At 39.6% G+C, this 13,576-nt stretch overlaps 1 protein-coding gene across 4 annotated transcripts in view; it reads right to left on the bottom strand.

Annotated features, from left to right (window-relative positions):
- Positions 1–13,576, bottom strand: part of ano3 (anoctamin 3) — a 59,105-nt gene that overhangs the window by 38,750 nt on the left and 6,779 nt on the right. For all 4 annotated transcript variants that reach the window (XM_077007551.1, XM_077007547.1, XM_077007548.1 and 1 more), the window contains exons 2-4: positions 5,054–5,257; positions 1,567–1,727; positions 1,062–1,217 (exon numbers count right to left, since the gene is read on the bottom strand). In XM_077007551.1, coding sequence (XP_076863666.1) covers positions 1,062–1,217; positions 1,567–1,727; positions 5,054–5,257 — 521 coding nt within the window. The remainder of the gene's footprint in view (positions 1–1,061; positions 1,218–1,566; positions 1,728–5,053; positions 5,258–13,576) is intronic.

Below are 13,576 nucleotides of genomic sequence, written 5' to 3'. Positions count from 1 at the left end.
TTGTACTTGTGACATATGCAATGACAATAAAGTTGAATCTATCTAATCTATATAGCTGGACGCTAATCAGCGACATTTATTTAGATATAATGACTTAAAATTCAAATGCAGTGGCAAGGATTTCTGAACATGTGTATACATATTTAGTGAAGAGCAATTCTGCCCTATATTCTAAACTCTCTCTGTAAAAATCGAACAGTTTACTGCAGCTTATTCACTTCTCTTTCAACTGTGTGTAATTGCAAAAATGAAAAGAATTTCCCTCTTTGTCTGACTCTTCCTCCAGACCCTCCTCTTCCTCTTCTGCCATTCCACACTTCCTTTACTTTACTTTCAAATGAAATATACACATCTGTTTCTTTATGACTTTGTTTCTTTTAGTTAATTATTCATTTCTCAATAATGCTCACACACACACGCGCACACACACACACACACACACACACACACACACACACACACACACACACACACACACACACACACACACATATATGCAGTCATGAAAGAAAGAGAGCAAGAGAAAGAGCAGTTGTTTTCAGAATAAGAGGAGGGTTTTGAATGTAATCAGGAAGCGTTCATGCAGTGTGTGAGATCTTTCTTAACCAGACTTTGATATTCACTAAGGCCACTGGCATTTCTCCATCTGCCATCATCTTTACTCAGAATCAGTTGTGTTACGGGAACTTGAGAAGGTACAGGCCATTATTTAGCTCATGAAGTGGAGACCCAGATTTCTGCAGGTGTTTTGCCACTAATTACACAGGAAAATATGTGTGTGTGTGATTTAAACCTGTGGGTATACACTGTTACTAAATTTATCAGGAAATAGAATGTTTAAAAGGTAGACATTCACATAGGCTTGTAATATATGTATGAAAGTTTGGGATAGACATATTCAAATTAATACTTGTCAGTAGTATTCAGGTATTTAAATGAACCCGCACCATTTCATTGTTAGCTGATGGAGTGCAAAAGGTCCACACTGTTATGCCAGACAGTGATGCAGTGGCAGACCGAGCTGTCCTGGCTATGTGAGAGTCTTAACTACAGCGTTCTACCTCTTTCTCCAGCATCAGCCCCTCTGCACGCAGGTTTCGCTCAAAAGTGCATCTCTTCTCAACCTGAGCGCTGGACTTCTTATACACCAGGATGTAGTCAATTCGTTTCTTGCCATCTCGAAACATAAGCCCAGAAGGCTTTGCAGGATTATGCCTCTGATAACAACAACAATAATAATAATAATAATAATACACATTAAACTTGGAGAATAAAAGTCACAAAAACCAACTTCCACAATATCACAGCAGTATTTGAACATATCAGATATCTGAAGTGAAAATTACAGACACCTTTGGGTTATTCTACTTTAGACTCCAGTCCAAAAACAAGTATAATGCAACAGGCCAGAACAGGTGACAGGTGTCACGTCGCTGAAGGTGAACACGACCCCGATGAGTCATGCTACAGGTACGGGTCTGAAGGCCTGCAGCGGAGACGCATGCTTCATGGGGGTAAACGTGTGTGTGTGTGGGGGGGGACAGGAGGATCAGATCAGCAGCGCACCTGCACAGAGCCAGCACGGACCTCCAGTTTGGCCCTCGACACCGGCTTCTGCTGGATGAGGACAGACTCATCAGCTCTGGACTCGTACGGTCTGGAGTCGTACGGTCTGGAGTCGTACGGTTTTGTCTCTGTCTTCTCCACATACTGATCGTTACTAGAATCTGCCATTAACGCAACAGAAGGAGATCATGTTTTTGTTCTGCATTGATACTTACAGTTATCACAGAGTTCAACAGCACATTTACTGGATTAAGCCCCATGCTGTCTTTGCCCTGCTCTCTGTCCTTGGACATTATCGCTGTCCTGCCCTCCTGAGAGAGGCTAGCAGACGTCCCTGGGTCTCAAGGACAGCCTCCTGTCCACTGGCACTAATGTCCACTCTTTTATGAACAGCTGCCTGTCTAGTTGTGTTTCAGAGGTGCGGTATCTGAGCTCACCAAACACAGCACCACATGCCTGAGCGCCAGAGATAATGGGGAGTGTGACAGTGTGAGGGCTTGATTTACAAGGCCACTGTGAAGGTGACGAGGAAGAGGATGAACGAAACCGATACCAAAAACTCTGACATGACCATATAATGCATGATATACAGTACAGTTTCATCCTGCCTTTTGCTATGAAGTCTTTCCAAATGACCATCAGAAGTATAATGTGAAGACATGGCAGTAATGTGTGGTAATGTCAGCTTTCTTGCAGTAGTACCAGTGCAACAGCAAGATTTAGCTCTTCACACTGCGATTTGCAATTAAGTCCACGCTAATCAATCTATCTGCCCTGTCTAACCAACTGCATCAGTATGCACTTCCCACACAGTCCTCTGTGTCAGAGAAACAAACCCTCAGTGAATAATACAGTGACTACCAGTATAATGTTTTATAACAATAAAATAATGAAAAGCAAATTACTAATAAATGACTGGGGCAGTTATTTCAAAGAGGGTTTTTTCACTCATGCTCTGTGGTTTCTCTTCAGAGAAATTAGCATCCTTAAATGCACTATAAACCAGAGAGAATGCAAGATAAGACCCATCTACAAGCTGTAACTCTCAAGACTGCGTCAGACTAACAGACATTGATACTGTGCTGTAGATCAACAGACTTGATACCCTCATTGGTCAAACCATCCTTTGAAATGAGATCCACAAAACACTCCCTCTGTCTATTTTAAGAACTCCTGAACCATATAAATATTGACTTTTTGACACAAATGATCACAAACACCATTTAGAAACAAAATATTTCTGGGGCATGAAACCTGAAGACTAAGAATGAATTACCCATGAGTCTGTTGACCTAAAGTTTCTTTACCACAGGGCAGTAAATCATGAAACAAATGACAGCATGAATCTGTCTCAAAATGGAAGTTCTGATCAAACTTTGGCCCAAGTTAAAAGGCCCAAGCCTCTGTCAGAGCCTCAAGCTATAGCTTAGGAAGCAAAAGCTATAAATTGCACACAAATTCATGGGATAAGAGAGCCATCTCAGACAAAATGTATCAAATTGTTACTTTACACAGACACAAATTAGGGTAAGATAAATACCTGATACCTGAAACAGAGAGTTATAGGGGACTAGCTACAGAGAAACGTAGGACTCATATAGGGCTTGTCTACCCTCATGTAATGTCCTGTTGTACTACAAGATACATCCAACAAGACATTTTCTTAAATTCACTTCTACATAATCTGTTGACAACAACATTCTGAATACATGTAAAATATTAGTTGTTTGTCTTTAATTGCCTGCTGACATAATGAAAAGCTCTTTACAGCTTTAATATAAAATGTCTCTGACTGGACATCGTGTAACACAGTGAAGTGCTGTGAAACACTGATTGACACTGTGTTATATTCTCACCTTTTTGAACCAACAAACATGAAATGCAATTGATGAAGGAGCAACAGAGAAATTCCCCTCCTGATCATTAAAAAAACTATAAATACACAACGCATTTAAATGCAGAAAAGAACAACATGAACAACACAACAACAAAACACACATTATGGATGAACAGATCCATTCTAGAGTTCAACAGACCTGCTTGACCTAAACCAGGAAGCAGGGTTTGAAGTAGGCTAGTGCCATCAACCGTGGAATGAAAGTATGTTTGAAAAATCACCAGAACTCTCAGCAGTGATAGAGAGAGAAAGAGAGAGAGAGAGAGAGAGAGAGAGAGAGAGAGAGAGAGTGTGTGTGTGTCTGTGTGTTTGCGACAGAGACAGAGAGGCCCCATCGGCAATACAGAATATCATAAAACATGCTGAAAAAATATTATTGGCGTATGCTGAAAGAGCTCAGGAGGGACATTCATTTATATAAGGAACAGCTCAGTTTAAGGGAGCTCATTCATCTAAATAATGTTCTGACAAGAACTTTTCAAATGGACCCATTTCATGTAAATGGCAGTGTAGGCGATTGTGTAAAATAACTATTGATTACTAAAACTCTTAATGGTGACATTTAACACCCATTCTAAGTAAGATGTTTGTACTAACGTAAATTGTTCCAACCATGGCAAAGGTGACAGCAAAGAACTGTATTAATTTTCTAAAATTTTGTGTTAGTGTGTGTGAGAGTTAAGAGTACCTGTAGGTGGCGGGGTGATGTGTGTGTGTGAGAGTTAAGAGTACCTGTAGGCGGCGAGGTGATGTGTGTGTGAGAGAGTTAAGAGTACCTGTAGGTGGTGGGGTGATGTGTGTGTGTGTGTGTGTGAGAGAGGTAAGAGTACCTGTAGGAGGCGGGGTGATGTGTGTGTGTGAGAGTTAAGAGTACCTGTAGGTGGCGGGGTGATGTGTGTGTGTGTGTGAGAGTTAAGAGTACTTGTAAGTGGTGGGGTGATGTGTGTGTGAGAGTTAAGAGTACCTGTAGGTGGTGGGGTGATGTGTGTGTGTGAGAGTGAAGAGTACCTGTAGGTGGTGGGGTGATGTCTTAGTGTGAGAGTTAAGAGTACCTGTAGGTGGTGGGGTGATGTGTGTGTGTGTGAGAGTTAAGAGTACCTGTAGGTGGTGGGGTGATGTGTTAGTGTGAGAGTTAAGAGTACCTGTAGGTGGTGGGGTGATGTGTGTGTGTGAGAGTTAAGAGTACCTGTAGGTGGCGGGGTGATGTGTTAGTGTGAGAGTTAAGAGTACCTGTAGGTGGCGGGGTGATGTGTTAGTGTGAGAGTTAAGAGTACCTGTAGGTGGTGGGGTGATGTGTGTGTGTGTGAGAGTTAAGAGTACCTGTAGGTGGTGGGGTGATGTGTTAGTGTGAGAGTTAAGAGTACCTGTAGGTGGTGGGGTGATGTGTTAGTGTGAGAGTTAAGAGTACCTGTAGGTGGCGGGGTGATGTGTTAGTGTGAGAGTTAAGAGTACCTGTAGGTGGTGGGGTGATGTGTGTGTGTGTGAGAGTTAAGAGTACCTGTAGGTGGTGGGGTGATGTGTTAGTGTGAGAGTTAAGAGTACCTGTAGGTGGTGGGGCGATGTGTGTGTGTGTGAGAGAGTGAAGAGTACCTGTAGGTGGCGGGGTGATGTGTGTGCATGAGGCACTAACACTGCTCTCGTGTCCACTTGGTTTGGGCTCCGGACTCAGAGACACAGACAGGAAGTGGTTGAGGTTGTGAGGATGTGTCTGACTTTGAGCCAGACAGGGCAGGCTGCGCCGTGAGGGCTTCAGGGTCTTCTCCTTCAGTATCTCACTGATACTGGTGTGCATGCCTGCAAGGGGTTACCTCAGAGTTAACATAATAAGATCGTGGATCACTTCAACAACAATCAGAGTGCCAGGGCCACATATACACAGTCTGGCAAAGAAGGAGCAACTCTGGCTGAAAAGTTTAGATTGTGCAGTTTTTAAAATGTCAAAGCAACAGTAGTTTCTGTTCACCAAGTGCTTCTACTTATATAAAACGTCAAGCTGTAATATATTTTTCACTTAATATAATGTTTTGAGGAAGCTCTTGATCACAACTGAATCCCTCATGTGTTAATCTTAAGACCTTAGAGGAAGTAGGCCAGCATCTATTAGCTGTCCCATCTGGCAAAACAAAGCAAAGATAATAGCTCAGGAAGCAATTAAAAATCAGCACCACACAATCTTAAGTGCCAGCTTTGAGAAATCAGAATAAATAAAAAATCTGAGATTTCTGAGAGGTAAATGAAGCATCTGGTGCTTTTCTCGAATAAAAAACAGAATATGAGAGAGTTGCTACTGACATTCAGATAACATTTTTGTATATAAAATCACCAAAGATAGGCATATAGCAACACTGTCTTTTATGTTGAAGTCAGTTTCCCATGCAAGTATTAAGTCTAATCCTTCACTAATGGGAACGTTTCTGTAATGATTCACCATTGGCACTAAAGTTTAGTCCAAGACTATGCTTCCTTTATAACAAAAATACTAATAGAAATGATTGAAAAAGCAATAACATATAACTTTGATTAGTCCTAAAGTCTCTTAAATGACACCTTTACAGACATAAAGCAATCAAAGAAACAGCTCTCACCCAAACAGATACGTGTGTGACTGACTTTGACACATACATTACTTCTCTGTGTTGATCAGATTACTAACAGTGAGCTTCTTACAACAGCTTGTGATAAAAAAAAGAAAAATATATATTTCGAAAAATCTGTTCTACAACCCTAACACCAAGGTAGCATCTGAACTCTCGCATGTGCGGAGAGAACGGAGGATTTGGCAGACATGTACAAATGCAGAAATTAAACACTCATCCTTCATTAAAATCGTTCTACAGGCAAATTATGAAACAGAATTTTCTTTTAGTATCGACGCCATTTTTGTCAGTGTAAGCCTCACTTTCATTTGCATAATTAGCCTACTGTGAACCAGAGAGGTTCAACTACATTGACTGGGTTATGACTGTGACCTTGTTGTTCAGGGTATGTGAATCATTTGTAAAATGGTGTGAGCCAGTGCGGAACAATAGGGGGGAACTCATCACTTCTGCTGAGCACAACTTCACCCACTTTCAAGAGTGGAAACCTCCACATATTGACCTTCTGGAGAACTGCCACATTGATTTGTCTAATGTTCTCACGGAGACACTCTCGTTCTCTCTCTGTCTCTGCCTCCCTCCCTCTCTGTGTACCTCCCTTGAGTGGTGGAAGCCTTTTGGAAACCCCTCTAATATGGAAACTAGAAGAAATAGAATATAAATGCATTATAGTGCAAACCTGGAACAGGAGACTGACAGATAGATAGATAGACTGACAGTAAGAAAGAAAGAAAGAAAATATATTTTCTAATTAGTTTCTTTTTTTTTGCTATTGTGTAACTGAAGCAACTGAAATGGTTGCATGTGGGCGTCTATGAAGATAACAATGACACTTCACAAATCTTGTGGTATGTAGTCTATGATAAAGGTGTGTGAATGCGTGTTTATGGTGACAAAGGTAGATTCTGTTAAATCCTCTCCAACCGTGGCCTTAATCGATATAAGTTCTTACTTCCACCATTACAAGAATCAACACGTTCAGAAGCGCTTAATGTAAGTGGAGGAGAGAAAGACCAAGGAAAATATTAAAGTTTAGTAAACAGCACTTTGGACTTAAAAGGCATTTACATAGACATTCATAATTCATACAGATACTGCAAATGACTCTCAGACATCTTCACAACAGTAAGGCTCACATTAAGGCTAAGTACAGCAGCTCGAGAGTCTTCTCTTGGCTCCGAATGTTGCTATGGGAAAAGGACTCAGTCAGCTCTTCAGAACCGGGTCTAATAGCCTATTCTAAAAGGGTCAGCTCCTCTGAGTGTCAGTGTTTCTTCTCTCTAAGAAGACTCTGATGAATGATATTACTGCCATTTTCTTTCATCTTTACAATATCACAAGCTCCCTGCAGCCTTTCAGCTTTGTGACCTATTAAACTGTAAACTATTCCCTTCTCATTATCCTCATTAACCAAACCATATTACTGAATCTGAGTTATCTTCATTCTATCTTTCAGCATGGAATGCGCAAGTCTTAAAACATCTAGTAAGCATGTAAAAGGCTTTTTTACATATCTAATGAACATCAGGTTTTTAACCATGTTAACATGCCTACTGTGTGTTGTGTTTATGCTAGAAGACAAAGAATGCCTACTTAAATGGCTTATATAGCAGAAGAAGTAGTCAAAGCCATGATTTTCATTTTTTATTTAATTTAATTTCATTTCACTTTGCATTTTGTCTTGGCAATTATTGTGAAATTGTGAGCCTTTTTGCATTTCCAAAACATCTGAAATTTATTTGCAGTTTATATATTTCCAATGCTGTAGACTAGAGAGTAATACAGTTGAGCTCATAAGTTAACCCTGGCAAAATAGATTTTTTAATTTTTATTCAGTTATTTATAAATTTATTATTTATTTATTCATTACTTCAGAGAGTAGTAATGATCAAAAAAACTTTTCTTTATTCATGTTTAGTGGTTTGGTCAAGCCATTTATTATCAAACAATTGTTTTTGCCCTTTTTAAAATCATAATGACAACAGAAACTAACCAAATGACCCTGATCATTTGGTTACATACCCTGGACGTTGTGGCATGATGACATACACAAAAGTTGACAGACACAGGTTTAAATGGCTACTAAAGGTAACCATCCTCATCTGTGATCTGTTTGCTTGCCAATCAGTGTGTGTGTGTATCAGTTACTGAGCACACACACAGAGTCAGTTACTGGGCGCCTGACAGATCCCTGCCTGAGACATGGGGAAAGTAAAATAACTATCAAAGTATTTGCATGAGAAGTTGAACTTTACATATCAGGAAAAGGAAATAAAAATATATCTAAGGGATTGAGAATTACAGTCAGCAGTGTTCAAACTCTAATGAAGAAATGGAAAATAAGGGATTCTGCTGAAACCAAGCCAATGTAACAGAGACCAACAAACATTTCTGCTAAAACTGCCAGGAAAACTGTTCGAGATGTAAAGAAAAACCCACAAATACCATCTGACATACAGGACTCTCTGAAAAGAGTGTTGAACTGTTTGAAGATGCACAATAAGGAGGCACAAAGAAAAATGGGCTGCATGGATGAATCGGCAGAAGTGTGTGTGTATGTGTGAGTGTGTGTGTGTGTGTGTGTGTATGTCCAGAAGAAAGGCCTTTTCTGTGTGTGTATGTGTGCGTGTGTGTATGTGTGCGTGCGTGTGGGTACGTATGCATGTGTATGTGTGCGTGTATATGTGTGCGTGTATATGTGTGTGCGTGTATATGTGTGTGCGTGTATATATGTGTGCATGTGCATGCGCGCGTGCATGTGTGTGTGTGTGTGTGTGTGTGTGCGCGTGTGTGGGTACGTATGCATGTGTATGCGTGTGTTTATGTGTGCGTGTATGTACTGTATGTCTAGAAGACAGCCTGTGTGTCTTGTGTGTGTGTGTGTGTGTGTGTGTGTGTGTGTGTGTGTGTGTGTGTGTGTGTGTGTGTGTGTGTGTGTGTACTTTTCCAGTCTACTCAACCACACCAGGTAGTCAGGCAAGACCAGTACCATTTGTGTGAATTTGGGAAAATGTGCAATTCAGATATTTTCAAGCACATAAAAAAATGAAAGACCTTATCTGTGTTTGTATATGCGTGTGTGTGTGCGCGTGTATATATGTCTAGATGTTTTTGAGGAGTTTTGAGGATGTGTGAGCTACACAGGCAAGAGGAACTTGGTTCAAATGCAGCAGGATGAATGCAACATTAGTAAATACTGGAGGAACATTTGCCCTCATCATCCCAGAAGCTGCACATGGGACTGACACACTTAGATGTTCCAACATGATGATGATTAGACCTGTCATTGGCTACAGCAGAATAAAATGGGAGGTTCTGGAGTGGCCGTCTCAGTGTCCTGACCTCGGTGTCATTGAGCCACTTTGGGGAGATCTCAGTTCATGCAACACAGCCCAAGAATTTACTGTAACTGGAGGTCTTTAGCCAAGAAAGACCAAAGCAGCTTTGCCATCTGGGGAAATAAAGTGCCTCATCCATAACTACCACAAAAGACTTCAAGCTGTAATACACAGTATTAAGGATTAGGGTATATAATTTGTCATTGGGGTAGTTTCTGTTGTCATTATGATCTAAAAAGGGGAAAAAACTATTGCTTGATAATGACCTGGCTTGACCCAGCCACTAAACATGAATAAAAGAAGCATTGTTGTATTATATTTATTATTCTCTGAAAAAATATCAGTCACAAATTCTGCCAGGGTATGTAAATGTACAAGCATAACTGTGCCTAACAAATACATTGTCATTTGGGTACTTCGACTTGTAGACAAGCATGTATAATTCGTTCTTCTTCAGAGAATGCTTACAGTTTGACTATGTACAGCTGAATTAGTCCAATTATGCCACTTGCCATTGTGTAGCGTACAGTGTCTAGTAATACAGAAACAAGCAGAGCTTTCTGTGTTTGAGTGGAGGATGAGAAGATTATCTTGAGCTGCAAGCCCTGTGGGTGGGTAAGGGCTATTACCCATAATTTGCATATTCATACATCTGCACCTACTGAATGAACTGAAATGAGCAAAGATATAGAGCTACATCTAAGACAGTGTAGGGAAATAACTTCTAACTTTGTCATTTTGATGGGCACAGATTAGCTTTTAGTGCTTTAATTGATAACAGAAGAAGGTTTTTAAGAAGCTGTCTTATCTTAAATGAGAAAATCAATGCTGGTAAATCAAGCACAGTAAAAGAGAACAAGTCAGATGTACCAAAACCTCCAATCAGTTCCTCAACAACCAAGACAGGCTGCAAGCCCCAAATACAGCGAACGTCTACCAATACTATAGAAGCATTTAAATACCTGGGAACTAATATAACAGCAAAAACACTTTATAATGGCCAATTACATCTAAAATGGTTGAGGACATTAAGACATGGTGAAGCCTAGAATGTTTAATCAAAAGATACTTAACCTATTCATTATAAACAGCACAGCAGTTAGGTCTGACACTCCAAGGAACATGTCTCAGTTCAAGGAACATGGAGGTACTGTTTCAGTTCTCCCCTATATTTGGTACCTCATTGTTTAGCCCTGGCAAAATTGATGCAGGCATCAAACTATGGTTGAAAGATGCCATCCATAAATTAGCTGATTTACAGTGATGATGTGCTGAAGTTATTTTCAGATGTCAAGGGGCAATTTAATATTTCACAAAAACATTTTTTAATACTATGGATCTTTATAAACTCTAAAATCCACACTTTGCATCGACCTTTAACAATTATATAACAACCTGTAGTAACAGTCGTCAAAGACCAAATTCAAAGGGAGATCATAGACAGAGGTGTCAATTCCAGGTTCAGAAAGTAAAAGTCCGCACCAGGATTTTGCTCAAGCTTGCTAGATTTTCTAATTAGTGCAATCCAGGTAAAATTATTGGAATCAACACAATACAGGAAGCCTGAGCAAAATCCTGGTGAGGACTTTTACTTTTTGAACCTGGAATTGACACCTCTGATCATAGAAGATGAATAGAATTGCTCTTACTCATAGAATTTCTATAAATACAATTCAGATTGATCCAATTTAACTGGTTGATGAGAGTAGACTTCATACCTGAGAGATTAAGCAAAACAAATTCAGACATTCCATAAACATTTGTGAAGCATGCGGATCAAAGGGGGATTATTTAAGATTATTTCTGGAGCTGTGAGATTCAGAATGTTTGGAAAAAAGTTTTCAGAATTCTTTCTAAAATGTGTTCCACTGAAATGCCAGCCTAAATACCAACCCAGACGTTATGAAGTTATGTATTTTAGGTGTTTTCCTAAATGCCATATTCCTTAAGGAACATGAAAGAGCACTGACAAATCTGTCTAATCCGCACAAAACACCTGATTAATATGCACTGGAGACACCGTGTACAACAAGAACAAGTGTAAATCACACTGTAACTTTCCCACCTTGAGGATATAACTTGAGGGTGAACGGTGAGAGGAAACGAGGTCACTGGGCCGTATGTCCAACCCCCCCCCCTCCCCCCTCCCTCCAGACTGTACATTACTCAACCCCTCCTACAGTCACCTACACTCAGAAGCTTTAAACAGACTTGGCCCACTAACAGAGACTTTTATAGACCAGAGAGAGATGGACAGGAAGAGAGAAAGAGAAGAGGATAGACAGAGAGAGAGAGACAGAGAGAGAGAGAGAGAGAGAGAGAGAGAAAGAGAGAGAGAGAGATAGAGACAAAGACAGAGAGAGAGAGAGGGGGGGAATTAAATTGAAACATTGTTTCTATCTCTGAGTGTTAACAATAAGACACATAACTATCGATATAGAAAAGCATGTCTGAATGAATCAGAGAAACTGTTCCCCATTGCATTTGTCATATAAAAGCAAAGCTAGCACATGGTTTAGATGAAAATTTGCAACAGAAAAGATGTTTCCCTATGACTGTGATAATCATTCTGATCACATTAATTCAACATTTATTCACCACCCATATTGGAGATCTGCACGGTGTCCTTAATGTCTCTGTAGTTTCTCCTAGACAACAATGAGATCTAATGGAAAGACAAAGGAGACTTTTGCATAACTCCCCTCTGCTCAAATGTGTCTCGTGAGATAAGGATCTTGGTAATCTAACATCTCTCAAGCTTTAGTACAGATACAGATCTCAATAAAGTCTGACATTGTGCTCAGATTTGCCAAAATAATTTTTGTTTACTAACGACATGAGTCTCAACATGAACTCAACCATTTCAAATCCGCAGACTGAGTTGTTCCAGTTCTGACACTGTGAACTACTTTTTTATCTGGAATATTTTTATTCAAACATATTTTATCTATTTATTTATTTTTGATCATCACTAGTTACCATTATCTGCACGTGTACAAGCAGGTAGCCAGATTAAATATATTTGCAAGAACAAATATACCTAAAAACGTGCCTGTCACTAATAACACACAGTTGCCAGCTCTGCATATATTCTCTGGGGAAAAGCATGAATGCTTAAATGAGAGCATATTCACACATTACATTACTTCAGACATCATGGTGTTAAAAGCACACCAAAACAAACCTGACTGTTCTGACTGTTGATGTTTTAGGCTTGATTCTCAGCAGCAAATGGAGACCATATTTTAGCATACTGTTATTCCCTTCCAACTTGGCAATGCTACTTTTTATGTGTTAAGAAGACATATTCTATAATGCAGCTTTAATATGATTTCACACATAGATTTTTATTTAAGCCCTTATATTGTGTTTCACCCCCCTTGTTGTGTGTGCCTGCCTCATTCAATTGTGACGGGCGGGGGTGAGCAACAAAAAGGAAGCGATCACGCCAAGTCTCAGGGAAAAAGGGTGGTTTAATAGAAAGTGTGCAAACCTAAAACCCGTGCAATATCTCCAAATTAAGGATATAATGACCAGCGGTCAACTGGTACAAAGACAAGACATATATAGGCAAACAAACGACCCTCAGGTGAGACGGATCACGGGCTCCGCCCACCTGAGGGACGCACATGACGTCACCAGACAACAACAACAACAACAGCCGCTGTGGACGGAGGCGGCCGGTAGGGGGCCGCCTCACCGTGACACAATCTTTGTTTATTCTGAGTTAATTTAAGTTAATTTAAATTCTACAATTTGACTCCAATTAATGCGATTATTGTGAAATCTCCTTAAATCTTAAAGACATATTTTTATCATTGGACATTAGTTGTATTTAGTTTAATTTTTAAGAGAAATAATTTCTCTTTTTCTTAAGAGAAAATGTCTTACTTTATTTAAGTGAATTGTTTTATACAAAAAATAATCCTTGAATTATTGAACTTCTAACTTATGCTTGTATTTCTAACTATTTTTGCAACTTTCATTTTGTACATTTACTTAAAACAAGAAAATACCACATATAATTTAAGAACAATTATAACATATGACATGGAATGGACAAATTGATTTCACCTTGATTAATATTCACTCAAATTGGTATCAGCTAAACATTTTAGACTTTTTGTGAGGTAAGTGCACTGTCAAAAACTCATCCTGGATTCTATGGTCAATTATCC

Source organism: Brachyhypopomus gauderio, chromosome 5 (assembly GCF_052324685.1).
Source record: "Brachyhypopomus gauderio isolate BG-103 chromosome 5, BGAUD_0.2, whole genome shotgun sequence".
Classification (NCBI taxonomy): domain Eukaryota; kingdom Metazoa; phylum Chordata; class Actinopteri; order Gymnotiformes; family Hypopomidae; genus Brachyhypopomus; species Brachyhypopomus gauderio.
The sequence above is the reverse complement of the archived record's forward strand: the minus strand, read 5'-3'. Positions and strand labels throughout refer to the sequence as shown.